We start from the raw sequence: 25,197 nt of genomic DNA, 5'->3' as shown, positions 1-25,197 counted from the left end.
ATACATATATACACACACCAGACTCATTGATTTAATGAGCGTTGAGGTCAATTACGATACTTGTATTCTTCTAAAAAGCCTTTAATATAGAGTACAAATAAATATGTACATCAGTGATGCCGTCTCCAACATATTCATAAATCACAACTACAATCCTCTCTATAAAAGCTTCTTAATTTATGAAGCACAGACTAAATATTCGGTAAATATGTCCTTTACAATGTATGAACACCCCCCCCCCAAAAAAGAAAAAAGTTCAAATATACAAACAAAATGACAGATCCAATGCTGACATCAAAGTGCCGAAGTTGTCTTTTTTTTTTCCAATAAAACAAAATAACCAAATTTTGCCACAGTCCTATTTAACAGCACAGGCCTACCCTAGAATATTGGGAACATCAATGGGAGCACAACAGCCACCGTGACTATGTATCCTAATATGAGATCCAAATCATCTTTAAAGGTGTCAAATCATGGATATATGACATCTCAGACAGTTGCGTGAAGGTCTCTAAGCTCTACAGTTGTGTCGTGTAAGACCCAGAATGAGGAAACGAGGCGTAAGGTGCTGACAAACAACGGTACCATCGCCACTCCAATGTCCTCCCACCACGAGGAAAAATTCTTTCATTCCTTTTCTACCGCTTATCCTCACGAGGGTCGCGGGGGTGCTGGAGCCTATCCCAGCTGTCTTCAGGCGAGAGGCGGGGTACACCCTGGACTGGTCTCCAGCCAATCACAGGGCACATATAGACAAACAACCATTCACACTCACATTCATACCTATGGACAATTTGGAGTGGCTAATTAACCTAGCATGTTTTTGGAATGTGGGAGGAAACCGGAGTACCCGGAGAAAACCCAGAGGGTTTAATTGAACCCTGGTCTCCTAGCTGTGAGGTCTGCATGCTAACCACTCGACCACTGTGCAGCCAGAGGAAAAATATATTTTGTTAAATATCTGCTAGATGGGGCTTACTGAGAAAAGCCAAACATCCTCTTCTTCGAAAACAAGTCTTTCGTAACGCTCGCTGTGATCCACGTGGAGGATGTTTTGATGGATATTCCGCGAGTGGAGTTGTTTTTCTGCTCCGTCCCACTCTTCGGACACTTTTATTAGCGTTGGTGCACCAAACTGGAGCAGCCCTGCTGCTCCTCTCGCCCAAAGATGCCAGCAAAGAAGATAAGACTTAAGAAGGAAAATCAGGGACATTTATTTATTCTGATGTTATTGACGTTCCTCTAAACGTATCCGTCCATTTATGCCGTTTCCAGGAATGTCTCTGACCTCAGATCAGCCACTCGGGTATTACTGAAGTGAATGTTTCCTTGCGGTTTTTACCATTCCATAAACATATGGTGCATTCGGAGACTGGACAGGGCCTTTATGCTGGATACACCACAACAACAGATTGACCACAGTCAGCTGGGGTAGGCTCCAGCTACCCCGTGACCCCCGAATACAATAAGTGGCAGAAAATAGATTAAAGTGTAGACTTTCAGCTTTCATTTACCAGGAGTGGATTATGATGATGAATGAATTAATACTTTCTTTGGTGGATAAAAAACATAAAAAAACACTTCATGGCATCAACAGATGTCAAAATTCTGGAGAAGTTGGCAGATCTTTGTCAAAATGAAGTCCTTCTTGAAGGTGCAAACCAGTGGTAACGTTCAAGTACAAGAAAGTCTTTTAAAAAAAAAAGTGATGTAAATTTGATTCCTCACTGAAGTGAATCAGGTACTCAAGTCACTCCAAATACCCGCCAGTGTACCCGTCATGTACTCCATTCCCAACTTGTTGCACATAATGCGTGTTTCTGCACTGTGAGACAGGCGAGTTAAGTGAATCGGGTACCCGAACGAGTTCCACCGAGGAACAGAGGCAGTAGGAGCCACTAGGCACCTTATTGGTGACACTGGGCGCCACAGCAGATTGCATTGGCACCAACTGCCACCAACTGGCATCACTCTGGACTCTTAGCATCAACCCGTCACATGTCACATGTCATCCGGTAGCAGGAGTGAGGGGTGAACGAGTACTAAAGTACTAAAGACGAGTACTCATGAATACAAACGGTAAAAAATGAAAATAAAAATCTCTAAAAAGTCTACACTCAAATCACATCTTGATTGTTTTATGTGAAATTCATCATGGGGGTGTATGAGGATTAAATGTTTCCAACCACGTAACGTCAAACCCGACCCTCATCAGTGCCCCCCCATCAAGTAGAGTGGGGCAGTGAGTCCCGCCCCCCCTTCCATCAAAACCTCGACTAAGAGATGATTGAAGTCCTTTTTTCCAATCAAGTTCTTCTTCCTGACGTGTGCTCACTAGCTGGTGTCAAGGTGCCGCGAGTAAGGCACTCAACCCCCCCCCCCACGAGTTCCTGTTCCGCCAGGGCGTCCCTCTCTGAAAAACAGCACGAGCCAATACAGGTTATATATTTGTTAAGAATTAAATAAATAAATAAATATGCTCTACGAAGGATGAAAGACGAAGGGAGAAGTTCTTCTGGAGATCCTGTAACGGGGTTTCGTGGCGTCACCTTCGCTAATCATCACACTCCACCAAAACTGTAGGTCCAAAAGGTGAGTGTGAAAACAAAACAAAAAAAGGCCAAAATGCTACAGTAGTACCATTTCCTCCATTTGTGTTCTAAACAAATGCAACAGAATCCAAAGTCAACAGCTAAAGACGACAGTATCACTTCCAAAAAATAATACTGACCATGTTATAAATACTCACAGTTCCGATCCTTTTAAATGTGCAATAGTACTGAGGTGGGGGGGGGCTTCTTCATCTATTGCTTAAGGGAACTTATCACCAGGGTTGATAAATTCTAGGAATGGTTCCGATTGGAACCCGATGACACTGGATTTTGGTTGGAGAGCTGCGGTCTCTGTGACCCCCCCCTCAGCTCATCTGTCCCGGGGCAGTGCACCCAGCGCCCCTCCCGTTCGAGCCACTGTGAGCTTGGCTGATGGACGGCGAGGACTGTGTCTTGCGAAGGTGGCGATCGCGGCCTGCCAGGGTACCCTCCATCATCAGGCCGCCCACCACGCTGGCCTCAATCTTCTCCAGATCATCCGTCTCAGCGCGGATTTTGGCCTGCAGGAGGCTGATGTACGTCTCGTAGCGAGTCTTCTGCTCATTGGGGGTCAAGAAAGGTAGAAGAAGTTAAGCCACTGGGTTGAATATTGATTGACGTGTCTATAAGTCAATAACGCCCGACGCCATAAATCACGACTTCTGTTCAATACCTCATATGTGAGGTAGTGCTCTTTCAGCCGATACTCCTCCCACTCGCGGCTTTTGGGGTCGGATGAGGGCGGGTTTTTCCGGTGCTCTTCCAGCTCCAGGCTCATTTGCTTCAGCTTGCTCTCGTGACTCAGCAGCTGCTCCTCCTGCACCAATCACAGGCCAGGCACACAAAACAGCCAATCAGATGGGCGTGCACACAAATAGAATATTTAAAGATTTAAAGTCATTTTCCTTTACAATATCGTCCCACCTGATTAAGTCTTGTGGACGAGGACGGCAAAATGGGACGACAGAATTTCTTCATGGAGCCAATAGCAGCAGGGAAGGCTGGAGCAGAGAAGAGTGCCGCCACAAGATTTATCCGGAAGATCCACGACATCATCTCCTCCTCGCTCCTGAAGAGAAAGACGGATGGCGGTGATCTGAGTGGAGATTCCAAGGAGGTAAATAAGGGGACTCGGGTGACGCACGGGGCCTGGAGCAGGAAAACTCTCCAGTCTGAGGTTTTGAGTTTGAGTACGTTGGCTCTCTTGCTGTAATCGGTGGCACGAGTGGCTAAAGCGTGGTGGATCCGCACGGCGTTCTTCAGATCCACCTCGGAAATGTCGGCATCTGGTTTATATTCATCCTGAATGAGGACATACGTATCTATGTCACGTTCTGTTTTGGGGCCTCATGATGCAATACAAGAATAGACATTTGAGACAAAAACTGTAGTCAAAGTTTATTGCTACAGAAAGACTGAAAAATATAATAATAGTGAACGTTTAACCTCTACTGTGCTGCAATGCAGCTTTACTCCAGCAGAGGGAGACAAACACACACTACGTGCGCCAAGGATCATTATCTGGCAAACTCTGCCTTGCACACAGACGTCGTGCTGTTCAACTCCTGGAGCAGCATCCACCACAGGCCACCACATGTGACAGGCCATGCTACATGTATGTTTCCATAGCAACAAAGCAGAACAGCAGGTCGGGTACCTTCTGGAGATATAAGATCATCCCCTTCAGAACCGCGTAGAACTTCTTCCAACCACGGCGACCCCTTGGAGCTAAAAGGAAGATATAAAAAGCCGAGCTTGTTCATCTTTTACCATAATAATAACAACATTATTATTATATTACAATATTACAAAACATTCTAAGATACCAGTGAGTTGGTGTTAGTGCACTCACTCCGTTTGCCATCCATATCAGCGTGGCTTTTGCGAGTCAGTACTCCATGTTTGTAGGTGACGGCGTTGAGGAGGATGGGGATGGCGATGAAAGGGTTATTGCTGTCCGTTACCCTGGCAACACGTTTACTCCCGCCCTCACACTGCTCCTCCACCAGCTCTGACAGGCTCTTCCTTAGCTCTTCTTCTTCACTACACACAGCAACAACAACAAAACACTTAGAGGAATAAGAGACGGACATATTGCAATCCACCATTTACATCTTACTCACACGGCCCACTCAAGCTTCTCATTCTTGATGGAGTTATATAAGACCTGTGCGGGATAGGAAGAACAAGGAGATTAAATAAATGCAAGCATAAAAAACAGGTTTGGAGAATAAAACACTTTCACATCATATCATGTACCTTGAGTAAGTCTTTGGGGAAATCTTTGCCATTGTTGAGACCATCTAGGTTACTAATGAACTGCTGGCAAGACATCTTCTTCCCAATGTTCTGAGAAGAGGAGAAAAACAAGAAACAAAGTGTTTGATTCATTAATGTACATATCCCTCACTAAAATAGAAATCCACGTTGGACAAGCCTAAAGTCCATGCAGTAATACGACTGTCCACCGGGTGGCAGTGCAGATCTTTTGGCAAACATCACAATTCATGCTTTGTTTTATCATCGTCATACGTTACCTAAACAGATGCAGCTCAGCCACTATGATTGACAAACCATAGACTTTTATGTGCAATGTTGCCTAGCAAATGTTATTCACATTTCTACAAAACTGGTATAGTGGTGATTAGGCACACATCGCCAGCACTTTCACTGCAAAATTATGCTATTTTTCGGAGATCATTATTGTGTTAGATGCCATCTGACAGGATGTAACACGCAGCGTTTTATACTAAAAGGAAGTACCTACAGAGCTGGCTACGGTCTTTTGGTTGTGTTGAGCTAGCAGACAGTTATTTTGAATATGATGTGAGAAATTGAATGTTCTCAACTCCTACTTCAATCCCTGTGTTAGATTATTGTGCAGAACAATGTCGTCCAATAGTTCATGAGGACCAATGATGGCTAGCATTGTGTTATTGGAGTCCACAGCGCCACTGCTGGTAGCAACCTGATAGTGCACTCTTTTTTTATAGATTCTTCACAATTGTTAATGATCAATCCATCAATCCATTTTTTCCCCAAACCAACCTTGAAATAAACATTCCATTTTCTGTAATTGTAATTTCCCTGGTCTCCTAATGCTGGTTGAAAAGGAAAAGGAGCACCTGCTAAATGAGGACCAAGTCCAATGCTGGCACAGGAGGAATACTTACCACCTGCAGGGACAGAGAGAGGCCGGGAAACCAGATGTGGTGAGCAGGGAAGGGTTTGAAAGGGAAGAAGAGGAACCCAAAAGAGAGAAAGGATGTTAGTTAAAGGAGGGATCGTCTACAACACAAGTGATGAGCACCATTTGGCTTCATGTGGACACGTTTGATGACTAGCGATGGTGCTATGTGGCTCACACCACCATGCTCCAGTTTAAAAGTGAACACATGAGACTATTTGAGGACAGGAGAGACAGAAACGGGTCAAAAAGTAGGCTGGGAAGCGAGAGACTGGAGAGTCGCTGATAGAGTGGGAGAGAGGGAGGATAGCGTGAGTCTTGAAAAGGAAAGAAAAATGCAAAATAAGATGATAATCACGCCATGCTACTGCATATGGAAGGAGATTAGATGGGCAGGAATGCACTAGAAAAGGTGCTAGAGAGGACGTAGACACTTACATGTCCGTGTAGATCTGTGTTGAGCAGCATGAGGGCGCAGGTTAGTGTGTGGGCTCCATCTGCAAAGAGATGGACGCACAAGCTTGAGGTCAACTTCATGTCACATTGCTATGCTAACACATTCGCTTACAGTGCAGTTTGCACAAGTACGTGTTATCGCAGAGTGCCAAGATATATGAATATAATAGCACTGCGGTATATTCACTCGCGACAACATTAGGTACCGCTGCACAAACAAATGAGATACATATAATTCTTTCATAACTTGCGGCGGTGCTGGAGCCTATCCCAGCTGTCTTTGGGCAAAATACGGGGTACACCCTGGACTGGTGGCCAGCCAATCCCAGGGCACATATAGACAAACAACCATTCACACTCACATTCATACCTATGGACAATTTGGAGTGGCTAATTAACCTAGCATGTTTTTGGAATGTGGGAGGAAACCGGAGTACCCGGAGAAAACCCACGCATGCACGGGGAGAACATGCAAACTCCACATGGAGGGTGGAATTGAACTCGGGTCTCCTAGCTGTGAGGCCTGCACACAAACCACTCATCCACTATGCAGATTGAGATATCATAGCATTGTTTTGACTTAGACTGTTAGAGCTGTATTCATTGAAGAGTTAGTACTACACTGCTGTAGAACTGCACAATATTTTGTGGATCCCAGTACATTCCTACGTTTAGCGTTATTTTTTTCTACACAAATAAGCCGTTTTTTCCACAGACAACATAATAAATCGGTAAAAATTTATGAATACGTGATGAAACAGGTCAAATGTACAGCATAATCTTATCAGTGTTGAAATGCTCACTATTTTTTCATGAAGCTTTGAGATTTGGTACTTTTTCTGGCGGCCCTTGAAAGCACCACGGTTGCTGTAATGGTGAGTACTTATACATTTTATACTTTAAAAGTGTGTCCATGTTATTCCATGCTAACAGTTTGTTTGCCTTCATCATTAAGGGTTCCCCTCAACAATATCATTTGCTCCAACCTTCGGACGTGATTGTTTGTTGGTTGCAGTGGCAGAAGCGTTTGGAGAAGTGCACGAGGACTCGCTCCCTTTCCTGCGTCTCCCCCATCAGTGGGAAGGCTTTTAAGAAGTTCCTGTCACACACAAATGACATGAAGAGGCCAACTGGAGGTGAAATGTCTCCCATTGAGCAAGCATTTAGAAACGTATATAAAATACGATGGTGCCGTGCTGAAAGACGGCACCATCGTATTGAAACAGCATCATGTCAGGTACAAGAACGTGCTGCATCCCCAGCTGTCAGCTCCACTGAGCAAGACGCTAAAGCCTTGTGAAGGGGGAACGTGACATCCGCATGCATGTGTAGAGCATCTACACCGACACGCTTGGTGTACAGCTTCTGTGTGCTGACTCAGCATTACCTTAGGGCGCGATCCAGAGACAAGCCGGAGAAGTCAAAGAAGCTCAGGTACTCCGACGCCACCAACTGACTGAAGTCATTACTGCAGAGGAGCATAAAGCGTGAAGTCATGAATAAATGCATGATAATGTCACATATGTCGGAGGACGTGCACGCATGCTCACTTCTTGCCCAGGTGTCTGGCCACATCACAGCGCTTGAAGCCCTCGAGGTGATAAAGGCGTTTGGCGAGCCTTTTGGCAGCTTCATAGTCAGCTCGGCAACCATTGGCCAAAGTGTCTGTACTACCGCGCTCCAAATGCTCCAGACTGCCCAAATCGCACTCGTCTGAGTCAGACAGCACGTCTGTGAGGTTGGCATCGCTGGAGGCGGAAGCACATACACATAAATGGGCAAAAGCACACGCACACACACAAGCAGGTGTTCAGGTGAATGAATGGAACACATAGTCATAGAACCCAAACTTACAACACAATTACCGACAAATATTTTAGCTATCAAATAACGGATGACACTGAACTCATTTTCTATTCCCATGATGCCCCTCTTTGTTGTTGTGGCTTAGAAAATACGGAGATAAGAACAAAATGTGACCTCAACACGATAAAAGTATGCCTGGTTTTTTTTTTCCCCCAGGATCCACTCTCTGGACTCAACAAGCCTCCAAGTTGCCCCTGAGCCAAACCTTCATGTGACCTACTAAATTGTCCATCTCATGCTCGCGAGCTGCCTATCTGAGCAATGAATGGATGGAAGAGTGTGACAGGCATGCCCTCCGATCCCTCCGAGGACAGGATGTACAGTACACGACTCGGTCACCCCCATTAGGAGCTGTTAGGCTGAAAAAGGATGACAACAGTTGAATGTGGACCTTGAGTTGCTAAATTATAACAGACAAATGATTTGCTTATGTAAAAAGATGTCAAGGTCACGGCAAAATGTTCCTATAGATCAGTTGGAGTACGCGCAACTTTAAACCATTACTTCTTTGTAAGAAATCTATTAATAGAGTGCCCCATTTTAGCAGGATGTTCTGAGCTCCTGTTTCAATTCCAGCATTTTACTGATGGCAAATAAATTCACCTGTGTCAGTCTAAATGGCATTTCTTCATGTCCTTAGGGTGTGCGTGTGCAGTGTGGCATGTCAGCATTCCCGCCAGATGATTCAGAAGATTTTTGCATAATCTGATCAGCCCAATTGCATTACTCTCACAAATTCAATACATTACCAGCCATTATCATTAGGGATTTGGCAGTTACCATAGATACGCAGGAAGCTATGCCGTGTGTGTTGCGAGGCATTCTGAGGGCTTCCAGTCTCTATTGTGCAGCTTCTCATAAACTGCCATGTGGATACACGCAGATGATTAAGATAGAGGCTACAAATATTTGACATGCTAGCTAGAGTAGCTGACTAAGCCTTACAAGCCCTTTGCCGACCCCTTCCCCGGCTAGATTTCCTTGTCTTGGCTGATTCAATAATAGTTTAATTAGTCCCGATGATGCTTCCGACCTTGAACCACTTAGCCCTGCATGGAACACCCTGCTTGGAGTCACCGCCCTCAGCAACACAACTCCCTGCTTCACATCTAAACCCATCAAACATGAGTAGACAAGACATGGCTGCTCAGAATTAAAGTCGGAGATTTCATCAGCTAAAATTCCTTTCATGTGTAGGGTGTCTGGGCTCATCCTTAGGGACAGGGTGGGCAGCTGTTACATCCGGAAGGAGTGAAACCATTAGAACAGTTATGGGTTAAGGCAATGGAGCCAGTTGCGGGGGGGTCTGATTAAGATCCTTCCTGTAAAGCAGACAGGGCACTTGTGTTTGCAGAAATTCATAACCAAAGCAACTTGGGCAGAGCTTAGCCAAAGTAGATACTGCATATGCATTCAGAATAGGAGTGCTAAATAAACATGATCTCATATCATTACAAAGAGTACCCATACTGTTCTGTAGGTGGGTTAGAATGAGCAAATCAAGCGCTCCTTTTCGCTCCTGCCTGTGATGTGCAAACTCACGTGTAAACAAACACTGTTTCAGAGGAAGACATTTTGTGTGCTAGTTGCACCAAATGTGCTCCATCAAATCTGCAAACAATCCCCAATGAGGGATCAAAACATGGAGCTTCAACACATGCAACCTTATCCGCCATCGCTACAACGCTTGTTCTTCTTCTTCTTGTTGCTGCTGTGTTTGAAAAGTGGAAAAAAAAGTTTGCCAGAGATGACCCGAGGACGAAAGTGATCTGTGACTTCATCATGGAAACTTTGCCATCGTTGAAGATGTTATGGTTTGTACTTTGGAGTCGCTGCTAATGTTTCGTTAATGCTGGTGATGGCATGATATTCATTCATTTCTACCGCTTATCCTCACGAGGGTCGCGGGGGGGTCATCACAGCTGTCTTCCGGTACACCCTGGACTGGTGGCCAGCCAATCCCAGGGCACATATAGACAAACAACCATTCACACTCACATTCATACCTATGGACAATTTGGAGTGGCCAATTAACCTAGCATGTTTTTGGAATGTGGGAGGAAACCGAAGTACCCGGAGAAAACCCACGCATGCACGGGGAGAACATGCAAACTCCACACAGAGATGGTCGACGGTGGAATCGAACTTGAGTCTTCTAGCTGTGAGGCCTGCGCGCTAACCACTCGCTGGTCATGATATTTACTTCATATACTGCACAATAATTCTTCAAAACATTATTCAACTTTGTATTCAATGATCATTTCTTAAAGAAATCTCGTCATCTTATATTCATAGGGTAGAAATGCAGTCCTAATGCAATGCATGATGTGAGAATGCCAATCCAGTATTTAGGCTGCATGCAGCGCCAGGTTGTCTGGAAGTGTTTCCATCAGGGACAGAGATACAGTGAGCATGATGGTGAGCATGATGGTGAGCATGATGGTGAGCATGATGGTGAGCATGATGGTGAGCATGATGGTGAGCATGATGGTGAGCATGATGGTGCATGCCAGTGACTCACCTGACCTCTTTGACTGTAGGAACACCTAAGTTGTGTCTGCCTCTAAGGTGTGATTACATGTGTGGGAGCAAGATTGGGACAGCTGATCCCATTCAGGAATTACGAAATTGTGGCATTTTACTCTTTAAATGTGACCCAACAGGCAAAAGAAAAAAACTGTGTGTGTGTGTGTGTCAGCAGCTTTTATCTGATGGATATGATATCTACAAAAATAACTGTTGCATTGTGTATTGGAGGACTTGAACAAAAAGGATTTTTGTGTGTGAAGTTGGCTCATATTTGACTTTGCAGAGCTGTTGGGAAAGAGAAGTCCAGACTAAAAGGATGGTTTTAGTCACCATCATTATTGTTTACGGCCCTATTCTACGTTTAGACGTGAAAACAACACGTATTATGTATATTGAGTTAACTCATTCAGTATTAATCGTTCCATCCTATTCATTCTGGCAACAACGACGCACTCGTTCCACTTTGCCACGCAGCAAATTGGCTTATTCGACAATGAAAGCTGAATGAAATGATTGGACTTACAGCAGCTGCAGCAAAAAGTCGAAGTGAGCATCATATTCCTCTTTCCACATGGTCTCAAGTCTGGGAAATCTGTGGTTAAAGGAGCGACGTCCGAGCGACACATCACCCGGCTATCGCTCCTCAAATCTGCATGCGTCCGCTTCGTGGTTCCAACTCCGAATGTTAGTGGAGTCAAGCGGAAGTCCGCTCCAAAAAGAAGCACAACCTCCTAATAATACGTAGCTGAGTTATTCCGACATAGTGGCGGCAGGCGGGGAATAAATGTGGACTTTTTCCTATATGTTTCCAGCGTGTCCGAAGGCTCCACGGCAGGGAGAGGATGTAGGGGCGGAGCAGACGCTGATGGAAGGTCTGATGTTTGTGCGTCTACGTACAATGGTTCCTCCATGTTCCCTAGCCGGCTTCCTTTGGGCCCGCAGCTCCTCCTCTTAAAAGTGTGCAAAGCTTTCTGGATGTTTGCCCCCTTCCATACTGCTTCAATGCGGCAAACTTCACATTTTGGAAGTTATGGATCAGCTCCTGCTATATAGGAGGCGGAAGAATATCATATCCAGGTATGATCGACTTTTTTAAAATTTCGCTGACCGAATCAGTCCAAAATGGAGCAACCTGTTTGTTTTTGTATTTCGGAATTCTGACATCCATGAATGCACCTCGCGTGTGATTGGTAGAGAATAAGTTACCGCCCCAAAAAGGTCATTGTATTGGTAACGGCATTACTCCTTCATAAAGATAATTTTTAGTCAAAAGTATTTATTGTGATACTTTTTGAAAAGCGGTCAAATACATAAAATAATTTAGATTCAGGCGCTGCACGGCGGTCGAGTGGTTAGCGTGCAGACCTCACAGCTAGGAGACCAGGGTTCAATTCCACCACTTCTGTGTGGAGTTTGCATGTTCTCCCCGTGCATGCATGGGTTTTCCCCGGGTTCTCCGGTTTCCTCCCACATTCCAAAAACATGCTAGGTTAATTAGCCACTCCAAATTGTCCATAGGTATGAATGTGAGTGTGAATGGTTGTTTGTCTATATGTGCCCTGGGATTGGATGGCGACCAGTTCAGGGCGTACCCTGCTTCTCGCCTGAAGAGAGCTGGGATAGGCTCCAGCATACCCCCATGGCCATAATGACGATAAGCGGCATAGAAAATGGATGTGTTCAAGGCCCCTAGAATGCAGGACAACATCCTAACACATCCTCACATGACCCCCTTCCTCTTTCTGTCAGTGGAAAGAAATGAAAAAGAAGCTCATGACAGAGAAGCAGCTGTGAAGTATAACTCACAATAACCATATAGATACATAAATGACATTTGGACTAATATCAACCCGTTTCAAGCCAAGATCTACAACGTCCAGCCAACCGGCCTGTCGATCTTGCATTCCATCCTTCCATCACTCGTGAACAAGACCCAGAGGTATTTAAGCTACCTCACCTGGGGCAGGATCTCACCCCCGACCCTCATCCTCCACCCTTTTCCAGGCAAGAACCAGGAATTCTGATTTGGAGGAGCTAAAGATCAGGGGCAAAAAGCAGAGACCCCATCCTGAATCCACCAAACCGGATACCCTCAACGCCTTTGGCTACACGTTCCGTCCATAAAAGTAATGATCAGAGTGGGTGACAACGGGCAGCCTTGGTGGAGTCAAACCCTCACTCAAAAAGGAGTCTGACTTATTGCCGACAATACAAACCAAGCTCTAAAATATGCAGTCCAGTACCCCGTATTCCCAGAGTACTGCAGTGCAGAGCATGCTCACTGGATTCTTTGAGGAATACAAAGTCCTTATCCAAGTACACAAAACACATGTGGACTGGTCTGCCACACTCCCATGCACCCTCAAGAACCCTGCTGAGAATGCAGAGTTGGTCCATAGTTCCACAACCAGGAATAAAATCACACATGCTATTCCTGAATCCAAGATTCAACAATCCGGTCAATCCTCCTCTCCAGAACCTTTGAATAGACCTGACCAGGAAGGCTGTCCCCCTGCTTAAATGGGGGTGGAATTTGACTTATCAGAAGTGCTGACAGGCACAAAAGGAAAGGCTTGTAGTAGAAGAACCTAAATCAACCAAACCTTTTATTGTTACAGTGTGAAACACACAGTGCAGCTATAAATAGACAAGAATAAATCTGTCAGTGCTAAAATGATTCAGCGACAGTGTGTGTGTGTGTGTGTGTGTGTGTGTGTGTGTGGGAAGGATGCAGCAGAATTTGTGTGTATTACCACTTTGTGTGTGCATACAGTATCTATTCCTGTCTGTGGGGTGTGTATATGTGTGTATCACTACCTTAGTGAGAGCCAGGAGGGGATAATCTGCAGGATGGTTTTGCCATGCTATAGACTCACGCTAAAGGTTTTATTCCTTCGTTGACGTCCTGTCATTTGCACATGAGAGACAGAGGATGTGCGATACGCCGTCATTTGATGTCAGTGAACATTCTATACATTTATGTTTGCATATGCACTGTATGCTGTTTCTACACATGACAGCATATGTGAAAGAGATTAGTTCTCAAGGCAGAGCTGCCTCTGTGATATGGACTCAACTGTGCCTGGCTTTTATCTGCTCTGCTTGGGCTTAGATGTGGTAGACTTGAACACAAGGGGGAGGAACAAACTCGCAGCACGGTTCCAGCATGGACGCGCTGAGAAGCCGTGAATGCATGCAAATGTGGCGCCGCAGCTGCTGCACACACGTAGAGAGGTAAAGTGAACCCCGGGTAAAAGATACGCATCTATCTGTGTCACAGCGCTGAAGGATTTCGCCATGTTGTGTGTGTGTGTGTGTGTGTGTGTGTGTGTGTATGCAGCCTATGTTGTTAAAGTTAGAATTCTGTGACAACAACAAAACAATGCCTCCTGCATCTAGCCATATACTGTGATAACAAATTGACCTTTCAACTAAATCAGACACATACAGTCATTTTGGAGTATCGCAAGCATACACACCTGTCACAAATTCTGCAATCGTGATGTTTACTCACATCTGCCTGACAGATGCTGCGGCTAGTAAAACACTTTAAGAAAAAATACTGGTCTCAAGAGATATTTAAAAATGTAATAATTGTCCAACATGGATCATAGCTGAAGACTATTTGGCAAATGCGTCAAAAGCCTCGTTAAATGGACATCAGTGACTTGTAGTTCATTATAAATAGATACCATCTTTAAAAGAACTACCCCACCAGATGTATCCACTCTTGATTTAATTGGCCAAATGTGTGGCAAGGCAGCTCACACAGAGGGGCAATAATCTCTCAAACACACACACACACATATTGTAAGAGCATGCTGGGTAGAGGGAAGCTGAAGACGATGATGTCATTGCATAAACAATAGCTCTTTCATTTTGGCACGGGTGGTCAGGAAGCTAGCCTGTGCCTAAAGGACAACATCTGGAGATGCGGGGATAGGACCCATGTCCAAAAAGAACTCTCTTCATCTTATTGAAGCTTACTGAGCTGTGGAAGCACCAGCAGAGCCCGAGAGCAAATCCAGCAGTTAGCAGGGAGGATCATGTCAAAGGTCTGCACATCTATTTGGCATTCCAGTCACTTAGTAACTGTAGAAACGGTGCGGGCGGGAACGAGTGTGTGTCGGCAAACCAAACAGCCATGCTACCATAGTTCAAGTTACACGGCTTGTCCCATATGGTTCCTGTTACAACCTCCCCCTTCAGGGACACCCATCTGTCTTCTTCAGCCCTCTTTAGTACTGTTGCGGTAATTCATCAAAAGTGAGTCATAGGCTGCTGTTACCCACATGTTTGTGGGGCCTCGGCAATCGATAGATAGTGTTGAGCAACTGTTACAATACATGCACCGTACCAAATATATCAACACACACTTTTAGTTTAGTGTGACTGGTCTGCAGAGGTGAATGATTTGATAAGAATGAAGGATGTGGAAGAGTAGAAATGCAATTAGTAATTCTGCAGGCCGAGTGGTTAGCGTGCATGCCAGCGTGTACCCCGCCTCTTGCCCGAAGACAGCTGGGATAGGCTCCAGCATACCCCCGCGACCCTAGTAAGGATAAGCGCCATAGAAAATGGATGTATGGATTATTATGATAATTATTTCTTTGCTTTTTTCTTTGCAATAATTGCTTCAAGCATTTGTTCAGCAATCTGGTCCATCCACATGCTCCAAAAGGGAGAAGAAGATTCATTTCATTTCATTTCATTTTCAACAGCCTTACTTAGTCTATAAAAATTACAAGACTACAAGTATGAATTTTTTAAAGGTACATTCCAGTTTGCTTGTTGTTGTACAGAGTAGGGTGTATAAATACAGCTTGTGTTTTCAGCGGTGAGCATTTGTTCACATTTGAGTCACAACAAACAAGCAGACCCTCATCCTTCAACCCTACACATCAGCCTGCTTCCTGTCACAGGCCTCACGCCACCTCCTGCTTTAGTCAAGGTCATTGCAAATGTCATGTTAGGGTCAGCATGAAGCTTCTATGATGTGGTTGCAGTCGGACACCTAGTGAAATCGACCACTATTAGTATTTAATACGTTATTTCATATGCTTCACTTAGGTCATGGCACAGCAGTACAAGCAAGTTGTCATAAAATGTGAGGGAAGGAGCCATTACTGACATTCCAAATGATTGTGTGATTTTTTGTTTCTGTTGCCGGAAAAAATTCTAATGTCTGCCCTCAGTTACTGAAAGACTGTTTTCCATTACTCATACAAGTTGCTTCGATGTAGTTTATTCATGCCACGTATTATAACACCTGGAACCTCAGTTTTCATATGATTGGAATTTTGATGAAAATTATTACCAAAAATATGTCTCGGTTTTCATACACTCTCGGTTATCGTATGACTAAACATTGCACCAAACAAACTAGTCCTCGACTTGAATAGCAAAAGAATGCCTAAACAAAGCATCCGCTCTATTTCTGTGAAGAACGAACAGTGGTTATTTTAGAATTGGGACACTATAGACAGATCCCAGCCAGGGAATTATTTAATCATCATTTTTATTATTTGTGCAACTTTGTGGCCGTCTCCTTTCTTCGTGCCAAGCGCATGACTCTGCAGAAAGTCTCTATGCGTATGAGCACCACTGCAAAATAACACTACATGAGGCCAAATAGAGTTATAAATTGTAGCATACTGATGTGGGGTGACGGAGTCATGACAGAGCGATATGTTGTGTGGCAAAGCATACGTGTGATTGCATCAGTTGGTGTAAACAAAGTTGTGTTGTCAAATATAACACCAGTGCCTGTGCTTTGATAAGTAAGGTGAGAAACTCAACGGAATTGAAGAACAACATTGTAGCAACGGTGGCATTCGTGTGAAAACAGATCTTCTCCTTACCTGACAGAATTGTGCATGGCTTCCTGGGAATCAGTATGGTATCCATTAGGGATGGCCCAGCGTCCGGGTTGACTCAGAACAAACTCTGACCGGCTCCCGGGTATAGTGGTTCTCAGGGGGCTTCCGCTCACTCCGGCCACAGATCCAGTCTTGGGCTCACTACCGGGGGCATCTGGTCCAGCCTCTGCCCCTTCCTGCTCCTGAACAGTTTCCAGCTCTAGCTCCAGAGGCTCCGGGCCTTGCAACAGAGCCCTCTGTTGGATGAGTGGTGTCAGTGGCGCTTCAAAGCTAACACAGCTGTCAGTCTCATCTGTCAGCGACAGCACGTCCAGAGAGTCTATGCTGCTGTAACAGGTCCCGCCTCTCAACAGGGCAGACTCCACGATACGCTCAAACGTGGAGCTGAAGCCATCTTTGTTGTCCACCTGACCTTTGACTTTCTCTTCCTTCGACTCCCTCTCCTCTTCCTCTTCGTCTTCCTCCTGCACCTGCTCAACAATCTGCTCAAACGCTGAGCTGAAACTGTCCTGGTTTCCTCTTCTACCTTCTTCTTTTGGCACATCTTCCTCCTCCTCCTCCTCCTCCTCCACTTCTGTGTCAGCCTGTTCCACAGTGGTTTCAAAGTCAGAGCTAAAAGTGTCTAAGTGTGTCCCGCCCTCGCCCCCTTCATGGTCCTCTTCACCACCTTCATCATCTTCTGGATTGTCGTCCATGCCATTGGTTAATCTGTGTGAGAATTAGGAATAAAAATAGCCTGTGATTTAATCACAAGAGAGCTTCATTGTTTGTATCATTCATATTGAGTGTTTGTCAGGACTCGTGCACACAATACACAAATGCTTCCTCCTGAATACCCACAATGAACCCACAGATTCACTAAACCTGCACATTTGTGATTTTTACCTCCAAAATAGGCCGCAGGGGCAGCTATACCCATCTGACTTTGCGAGGCAAAATACACCCTGGACTGGTATTATTGTTATATTATTATTATTGTATTATATTGGTATTATTGTTATTATTTATCGTATTTTGACAGTATGTATGTGTGTATTGTTTGTGGAAACCATGAGTATGTTTTTTCCTCAACAAAAAAGTCACAAAAAAGTGTGTCAGCGTGAATGTGCACGTGTGGTCCCATTTAAGGATGCTAAAGCTGATAAAATGTTGATAAACAGCTTATGTGATGCTCTGCCAAAAACAGATTCAGTTGTGGTGATTCTAGCGCACTAAGCCTGGGATGACCTAAACAGAGGAAATTGGAAGTCATGGATGGTTTTTTTATCCGATGTCATGTATCTAAAGCATTTTTATCGATGTTCTATTCATCCAGAGAGTGTGGTGAGTACTTGAACTCACCGTCCAGCTTGTTGGGGCTGAGCTGCTTTCTCCTCTGTTTGTGGTTGCATCTCTTCATTCTCTTTACCCTCCTCTTCCTCTTTCATCACATCTGCAGCATGTGTTTCCTCCTCCTCCGTTGATCTCACCTCATCATTTCTGCATCCATTCCCATTTGCCGCATCCCTCTCCTCCTCCTCCTGCTCGTCTGTCTGGTGATGGTGAACAACCTCTCCTCCCTCTTTCTTTATTTCTGGCCTGCCTTCAACATTACAGTCTGACTCCCCCTGTGCTCCCTCTTCTTCCTTGCTGATGTTGCCTTCTTGTTTCCCTTCTTCTAAGTCTTCAGAACCAGGATTGTCTTGCTCTGCCTGGTTCTGAGCCTCCTTGGGGAAGTTGCTGCTGGTGGTAATGGGCTCTGCGGGGTTCTCTGGTGGGGTGGGAGACGGCAAAGCCTGCCCCTCCTGGGTCATGTTGCTCTTCACTTTAGACTTGTGCACTCTGGTCAGAGGTGAGGACCAGAGCTTCAGATCAGCAACTGGGTAGGATGCTGTGGAAACACAGCACGGAGAAGTCAATTAGAGAAGCAGAAAGCAGCAACTAGGGGAATATCGTTGAACGTATACGTCGGGTAGAAAGTCACTCATTGATTTTCACTCTTGTACAAAGTCTCATTAAAATAGCCCAACAATGTTTATAGTCTTTGGGAGTTGCAATTCCACAGCACTTTGACTTTTGGTGCCAAACCAGTAATGAAAAGAGGGTGTGAAACACATGTCGGCACACAGAGATTTGTTTAATAAAGCCCAACTGAATCCTGTCAGAATGATCCAGTGAGCGCCTGCGTTGTCTGTCTATGCAGAGATTTTACAGCTGAATAAGTATGTGTTCCTATTCCGCTTTCACTGTGCTGTGTGGAAATTGCATAATGTGATTTGAACATGGGTCCTTTGGTGTTGGTGTAGTGTTGCTTTCACTTGGCAGCCAAGACCTCTGGAGCTCATCTTCCATCATTACTCGAGGGCAATTCCAATAAGCGGTGTCTAATTACAGACAGATTTGTGTGAATTAGAACCGGCTTCTCATTGTTTCTCTTTGAATGCTGAACAATTAGATAGGAATGAATTAGATACGCAGCTGGATTGGGTGCCCAATTTGGTTAGTGAAGTGAAGCCAATTAATAATGTTTCAAATGAAAATGTTCAAAGATGGTGATAATCAATTCATCCTTGAATGATATTAAAATGAACCGACTAGCGGTTGACACTCACATATAGTAATATAAGCTCATGTGAAAGTGATTTGATTTCAAGAGTTCATTTCAAGAGGCGGGGTACACCAAATGAAAATACTGTAAAATCACGACTTTATTTTGTTAAGCAGTCACTTATGATGGTGGTTGACTTGTCTGTGTTCCATGCAGGCTGCGGAAAATGTTCCCAGACTCACCGGTCTCTGCTTTGCTGAATCATCAACAGCAGAGAAAACAACAGTAAAATATTTACTGACGTTTTAAGTAACCAGCTGGGTTTTTAGCTCACAGTTGTGACGGGTATATATATATATATATTGTTGTAATAAGCCACAGTGATAAATACACACATATACTGTATAAAGTCCACAGGGAAAAGAATGCATTTCTACGTGAACAAAAACATGTTAACCACTAATAGAACTGTGTGACGGTACAAGTACATCATGTTGAGATATAAACATTCTCTGAGGATTTTAGTGTGCAGAAAAGACTGTATAAACACTGCACACAGCTCTGAAAAGTAATGTTAGCACAGATACTAACACAGAATGAGATGGCCGAGAGGCGGGGTCCACCCTGGACTGGTGGCCAGCCGATCACAGGGCACATATAGACAAACAACCATTCACACTCACATTCATACCTATGGACAATTTGGAGTGGCCAATTAACCTAGCATGTTTTTGGAATGGGGGAGGAAACCGGAGACCCACGCATGCACTGGGAGAACATGCAAACTCCACACAGAGATGGCCGAGGGTGGAATTGAACCCTGGTCTCCAAGCTGTGAGGTCTGCGCGCTAACCACTCGACCGCCGTGCAGCATATATTTTGTTATTTTAGGTCAAATTTACTATTACTGGTACTAGTTATTAATACACTGTTTGACTGCTATTGTAATCTTAATGGGAGAATAGAAAGTATTACTCATTGCAGGCAGATTTGATAAAACTGTGGAAGATTTAGAATTTTTGGCTTAATCCCTGAACATGACGATGTCTCTGGTCCACTTGATGTTTCCTCTCCTCTGCAAAAGGATGATGCAAATTAGGCAGAAGCCAAAAAGTGATGCAAATTCGCTCTGGGCATGTCTCCCATTTTAGACTTTCTCCACTTGGACTGACACGTAAACACAAAACTACTATGACAAAGAGACATACTCAGAAAGAAGCTATAGCTTTGGTTTGAAATGAAGACCTGTTTTTGTTGCAAATGTGATGTGATGAAAGGAAACGTTATTAAAATATTGTCTGACGTTTTCACAGGCAGGCACTGTGTGTGTCTGCTGGTGTTCTAATCCCTCTCACTGTTGTGTGATGATCTCAAAGGACGCTTTGAATGATCCCTCAACAGATTCTTTCTAAAAATGTGAGCTTCGATTGGCTGACACATTTCCTTCAGGGGGGCATAGTAATTGCAAACATTATCTGTTTACCAAACGCTGTCAATTTATTCCATCTGCAGACTTGACAGCACACTTCAGTCACGTTTTGCATTTCAATTAACTGAATGCATTGCAACACTCAAAGCAATATGCATTATAAGAAACTGACTTTGCATTTTGATTGCTCTCAAAATAACTAACAAGCCCACTTGCCTTCATTACCGATAATAATGAGTCCACATAGAGCTCGTGCAATTACAGTACTGCACATATTCTATTAAATTCCATTTCTGTAACTACTTAAGCATGCATTTGCACATATCACACAGAGTTAAATGTGAACACATACCCAAGCAAAACAGTCAAATCCTTCCATAAATGGAAACAGTGAAGGGTTATGAAACCAGACATGGAAAGTGGGAATTCTCTCTGTCTCGCTCAGTGTTCCGTTTCTCTTCCCTACACTCGTCTTCATCTGCTCTGCATTATGTTTCCTCACAGTTTAAATACGCTGTCAGACTCTCATTTTGTACTAATTGAGGAAAATGGGTCTTAGAAAAAGAGAACAGTGGGAGAGCAGATACACGTACCGCAAGGAGCGTGTGTATAGTATGTATGCGTGTGTCCGTCTTTTTACATCAACTCAGGGAGACTATCGCAATTTTGCCTTTGTCAGCAGAACACCATAGCTCTTAAACCACATCAATTTGCTTTAATTGCAATCTGACCACCTGTCAATCACGAACACACACCCACACAAGCACTCAGATACGTAAACCTCCAAACCACCAGTCAGCATGATAGCCGTCTCTTGTGCCTTTTTATATATTCTTCACTTTTTGTATTTCTTTCTCGCTTATGGGGATACACACACACACACACACACACACACACATACATACAATCTAATGTGCACAATGTGCACATGGTGAAATGTATTGATTCTTTTGACACACAGTCAGAGTCTCCTGGGAGGCTCTTCAGATAAGAATGATTGGGATCTGTCAAAGATCCCAAAGAGGCGACTGATGCAATCAAACAGGAATTAAACACACTCGCTTACTGGCTGTCAAATTGAACACAATCCACTTCAATACTACAATCAATCAGTGTATGAATTGTCTGATTTTATCTTTGCCTTTATTATAAAGTAATTTAGTCATTTTTATACACCTTTAATGTTACAATGGTACTTTAAGCACTTTAAGTAAAATTAACAAAAACAAAAGCCTCATCTGGATTGTCTGAAGCCATGTTCATACACTACGACCTCTAAACTGACCTTCACATGTCAGATCCATACAGCTGTGATTCATTTGAGCCATTGAGAGACAACTGTATATCTCATCAGGCAAGTGCACGTTGATAATGACTTGACGTTAATAGCTAAGCATAACAATGCAGAGGAACCATACTTATATTTGGTGAGAGTAATTTAAAATATATTTTATCACCTCTGATACCAAATGATTTCAATTGTAGTATCGGAAAATGAAGTGATGCAGTCACAGGCATAGCTTAAGATGACTCAATCAGTAACCGAATGTCTCTCAGTCTCAAACACAACAGAGACCAGCATTTCAAAACAATCAGTCACTATCTTAAACGCAGCTAATGCAATATGCATGAAGCTGAGGCTGAAGCTGATGCGATGAACAATGACAATAAGATGCGACATGCATGCCCCCCTCCTCCGCTTCTATCTATCAGAGACACACGCTCAGAAAAATACACTCGGTCTCATAGTAAAAATGACCCACTGACCCTGATCACAGCATGCTGGCAGGATTCAGCACTGCCACTGCACCCACAGTGCAAAGCTTTTGCGTCACCTTTTAAAAATGTAACGGTGTGTCATAAGTATACCGTATACAGATGCAAACAGATGGGGAAGAAATCATTTCCTGGTTGTCAGTCTGGGACAGGAAGTCAGGGAAACACAGAGTTGGAAAGAATCCACAGTGTGTGTGTTTGTGCCTGCATACAAAGTGAAGACAGCATGGAGACTCCAGTGGAGCGGAACAGTTCCCCCAAATCACCCCGTTATGTCACTACTAGGATGTCAAGGTCAGGCATTTGCTCGCATTTACTCAAACAATAGCCAGACATATCAATACATAGCACACAGCTGCTGCAGCTGCTCTTCTGGGAAGACATTCAACCAAGGAAATATTTTTGTTTGGCCTCAGACAGTCTTGGAGGTAAATATTCTCCATGCGAAAGTCCTGGTGGATGTACAGTCGTCCCTTGTTTATCGCAGTTAATTGGTTCTGCAGTAAATGAATTTCAGCCAAGCACATTGTGCAGCGGCCTTTTATTGTGGCCAGAGTAAGACCCACTTGGACAATATCATGCATTTTTATATGCCAACCTGTGAGAAGGATGGATTATTAGCAAAGCAGAGGAGCTCTCTTACGCAGATTTAGACATAATAGGCCATTGTGTATATGGAAATAGGTTTACATCTCATGAAATATGACAGCAGGCCAGAACGCGTCCTCACCGGGGCCCATTCACACCGGAACAGAAAAGGACCTTCCCCAGTTATCTAAAAGGTATTTGTAATTAAGGTGGAAACAAGGGGTGTCTGCAGCATTGCTGTTGGAAGATCACTTGTGGCAGCAAAGTGTGAGACAGCTCAGTCTGATGCAGCTGCTGGAGCTAACACCTTGACTTCTAGATGGATACTGTGGGGAGTACTGTCGTATCCGGGGAGTGAATTACAAGGAATCTTGACTAGACACGCAAATGTCTATAATTAACATAATATATCTGTGCGTATATGCGGGTGATAATTATGGCGCTTTCACACTTGTGGTCCAAACATATTTTATGTTGTCTTGAGTGTGGTTGGGGTTTTTTTTCTCTGTATTTTTGTCAGAAGATCGAATAAGGCTCTCAGTTAAGCACATGTGAGTCGGTTTTGATTGACTAGCACTTTTGGACGGCAAAGTTACAATGTTTGTAACTTCTGAACAACAGAGCAAACAACGGACAATAAGGGAACCTTTTTGTGATCTATTTATTTTTGTTTTGTTGATTATCACATCAAACACCCACAACAATACTGCAACATCTGTTGGAATTATGGGGGAAAACTGCAGACATCTAAAATCTGATGTGGAATATCTTGGGCAGGATAGGTTAATTAGATTTGCTGATATCCGGTGCTTTTTGGAGTTAAGATTACAAAAAAGCTGGTGCAATGCTATTGAATATATCACAACTTGGCAGCCAAAAAAGCTGCCATGAAATCAGGAAAGGATAGTCTTCCAAGTGCATGTTACCCGGAAAACGTCATGTTTTGGATGGGTGAGGTCGTTGGACAACGTTGAGGCGCAACTTTATTAAATGCTTATCTAGTAACATTATTTGGTCTTCTGACAATCTACCAGTGTGAACAGGAACCCGACTGCACTGAAGTGACCACCAAGTATCATTGTTGGAGTACTGGACTACAAGTGTGAAAGCACCCTTCATGTTGCAAATTGTGTTAACCTGATCTCATCTGTTAGCATGGCATGTACTTGCACCGTTTGCCAAAGCGTCCCCCAATAGACTTTAAAGGACACTAACTAAATAGACAGGGCTCATTGTCTCCTTGCCCAGTGTGTGTGTGTGTGTGTGTGTGTGAGAGAGAGAGAGAGAGAGAGAGAGAAAGTGAGAGAGAGCGAGAAAGAGAGCGATGTCCTCCCAGCCTCCTCGAGCCAGTAACCATGACAACAAGATGGCTGGGAGACATGGTTCAAGCTCAATTGAGGCTGGTGTTTTTCTTTTCCTCTAAAATAGACCCTTGATAACGTTTCAAAAATGTACTTATCCGCGGAGGATGAAGCGAAAAAATAACACAAACACAAATTTAGCATCTAATTTCCCGACACGTTCACTGTATTAGCTAAGCACTGCAGCTCTAACCCGGTAGCCTTTTTTTAGATTAGCAAGAAAAAACAACACGTCAAACGTCAAAGCAGGAATGTCTTTACACCGAGGATACCGTGAGAAATAACATATAAGTAAGCTCGCATTTAACATAACCGCATGTTAACCCCAAGAAGGTGAAGATTTCCTCACTCACCGGTAAAATGGGTGCCTGAATGGCTCCTCTTCCCCGCTCTGCCTCCGTACATCCACGCCGGGTAATAAGACGAGCAGACGGCTTCGTTTCTCCCTCCCCTTTCTCTCTCTCTTTTCCCCTGGCGTCTCTTCGGAGGACTTCCAGGACGACGGTGAATGGACGGATGGACGACCGTCCCCGCCTCCACGAGATGCCCCAAAAGAGGGTTTGAGTGGGCGGCTGGGATGCTCCGAAGCTCCGTGAGAACAGGACGCCTGTCCTGGCCCTGTTGATATGAGCCTGCAATGGAGCCTGCAGGGGGGGGGGGGGGTTGTAGCACCAAGTAGTAGCCCACTGATGACAAGCTGGAATACATTAAACAATGTCAGTGTGTTGGAGAAAGCAGATGTAAGACTGAGGGAGCTCTGGACTGGTCTATTGATTTGACATCACAAGAGTCTTGATTTGGGGGGGGGTTGAAGAAGTGGCCTGAAAAGCACAGCATGCAGATGATTTACCGCCAGTCAAATAGTTCTGTCCAAGGTCTAAAGTACCACAGATGTCATATCCACTAAGGGGAGGGGGAGGGGGGGGGGGGGGCGATACTGGAAATTTTAGAGTCAGTCCGACACCAAGAAAGCAAAGTTCAAATAGTCAAAGCACAGACATTATGTGG

The 25,197-nt window shown here is 44.2% G+C and overlaps 1 protein-coding gene across 2 annotated transcripts; it reads right to left on the bottom strand.

Moving 5' to 3' along the window:
• On the bottom strand, positions 1 to 24,825 carry psd2 (pleckstrin and Sec7 domain containing 2). 2 transcript variants are annotated; one of them, XM_078788300.1, is made up of 15 exons: positions 24,543 to 24,825; positions 17,850 to 18,378; positions 16,491 to 17,216; positions 7,785 to 7,982; positions 7,622 to 7,702; positions 7,221 to 7,333; positions 6,217 to 6,275; positions 4,851 to 4,940; positions 4,715 to 4,758; positions 4,444 to 4,634; positions 4,249 to 4,319; positions 3,736 to 3,893; positions 3,516 to 3,660; positions 3,265 to 3,408; positions 1 to 3,148 (listed from the first exon to the last, which is right to left on the bottom strand). In XM_078788300.1, the coding sequence occupies exons 1-15, from the start codon at positions 24,592 to 24,594 to the stop codon at positions 2,918 to 2,920; spliced, it is 2,832 nt and encodes a 943-aa protein (XP_078644426.1). In that variant the 5' UTR covers positions 24,595 to 24,825; the 3' UTR covers positions 1 to 2,917. The 2 variants fall into 2 exon arrangements, with proteins under 2 accessions (XP_078644426.1, XP_078644427.1); XM_078788301.1 differs by lacking the exons at positions 1 to 3,148; positions 3,265 to 3,408; positions 3,516 to 3,660; ... (3 more) ...; positions 4,715 to 4,758; positions 4,851 to 4,940 and adding an exon at positions 5,642 to 5,767.
• Positions 24,826 to 25,197: the final 372 nt, after the last annotated feature.

This window comes from Doryrhamphus excisus, linkage group LG22, assembly GCF_037039965.1.
Source record: "Doryrhamphus excisus strain RoL-2023G ecotype Guam linkage group LG22, RoL_Dexc_Guam_v1.1, whole genome shotgun sequence".
In the NCBI taxonomy this organism is placed as follows: domain Eukaryota; kingdom Metazoa; phylum Chordata; class Actinopteri; order Syngnathiformes; family Syngnathidae; genus Doryrhamphus; species Doryrhamphus excisus.
The sequence above is the reverse complement of the archived record's forward strand: the minus strand, read 5'-3'. Positions and strand labels throughout refer to the sequence as shown.

Coding starts and splice junctions, on each gene's coding strand:
- psd2 (XM_078788300.1), bottom strand. CDS start 24,594: ATGTACGGAGGCAGAGCGGGGAAGAGGAGCCATTCAGGCACCCATTTT. Junction 17,217..17,849: donor CAGCCCCAACAAGCTGGACG/GTGAGTTCAAGT, acceptor ATTCTCACACAG/ATTAACCAATGGCATGGACG. Junction 7,983..16,490: donor GCCATGCACAATTCTGTCAG/GTAAGGAGAAGA, acceptor TTCCGCCTCCAG/CGATGCCAACCTCACAGACG.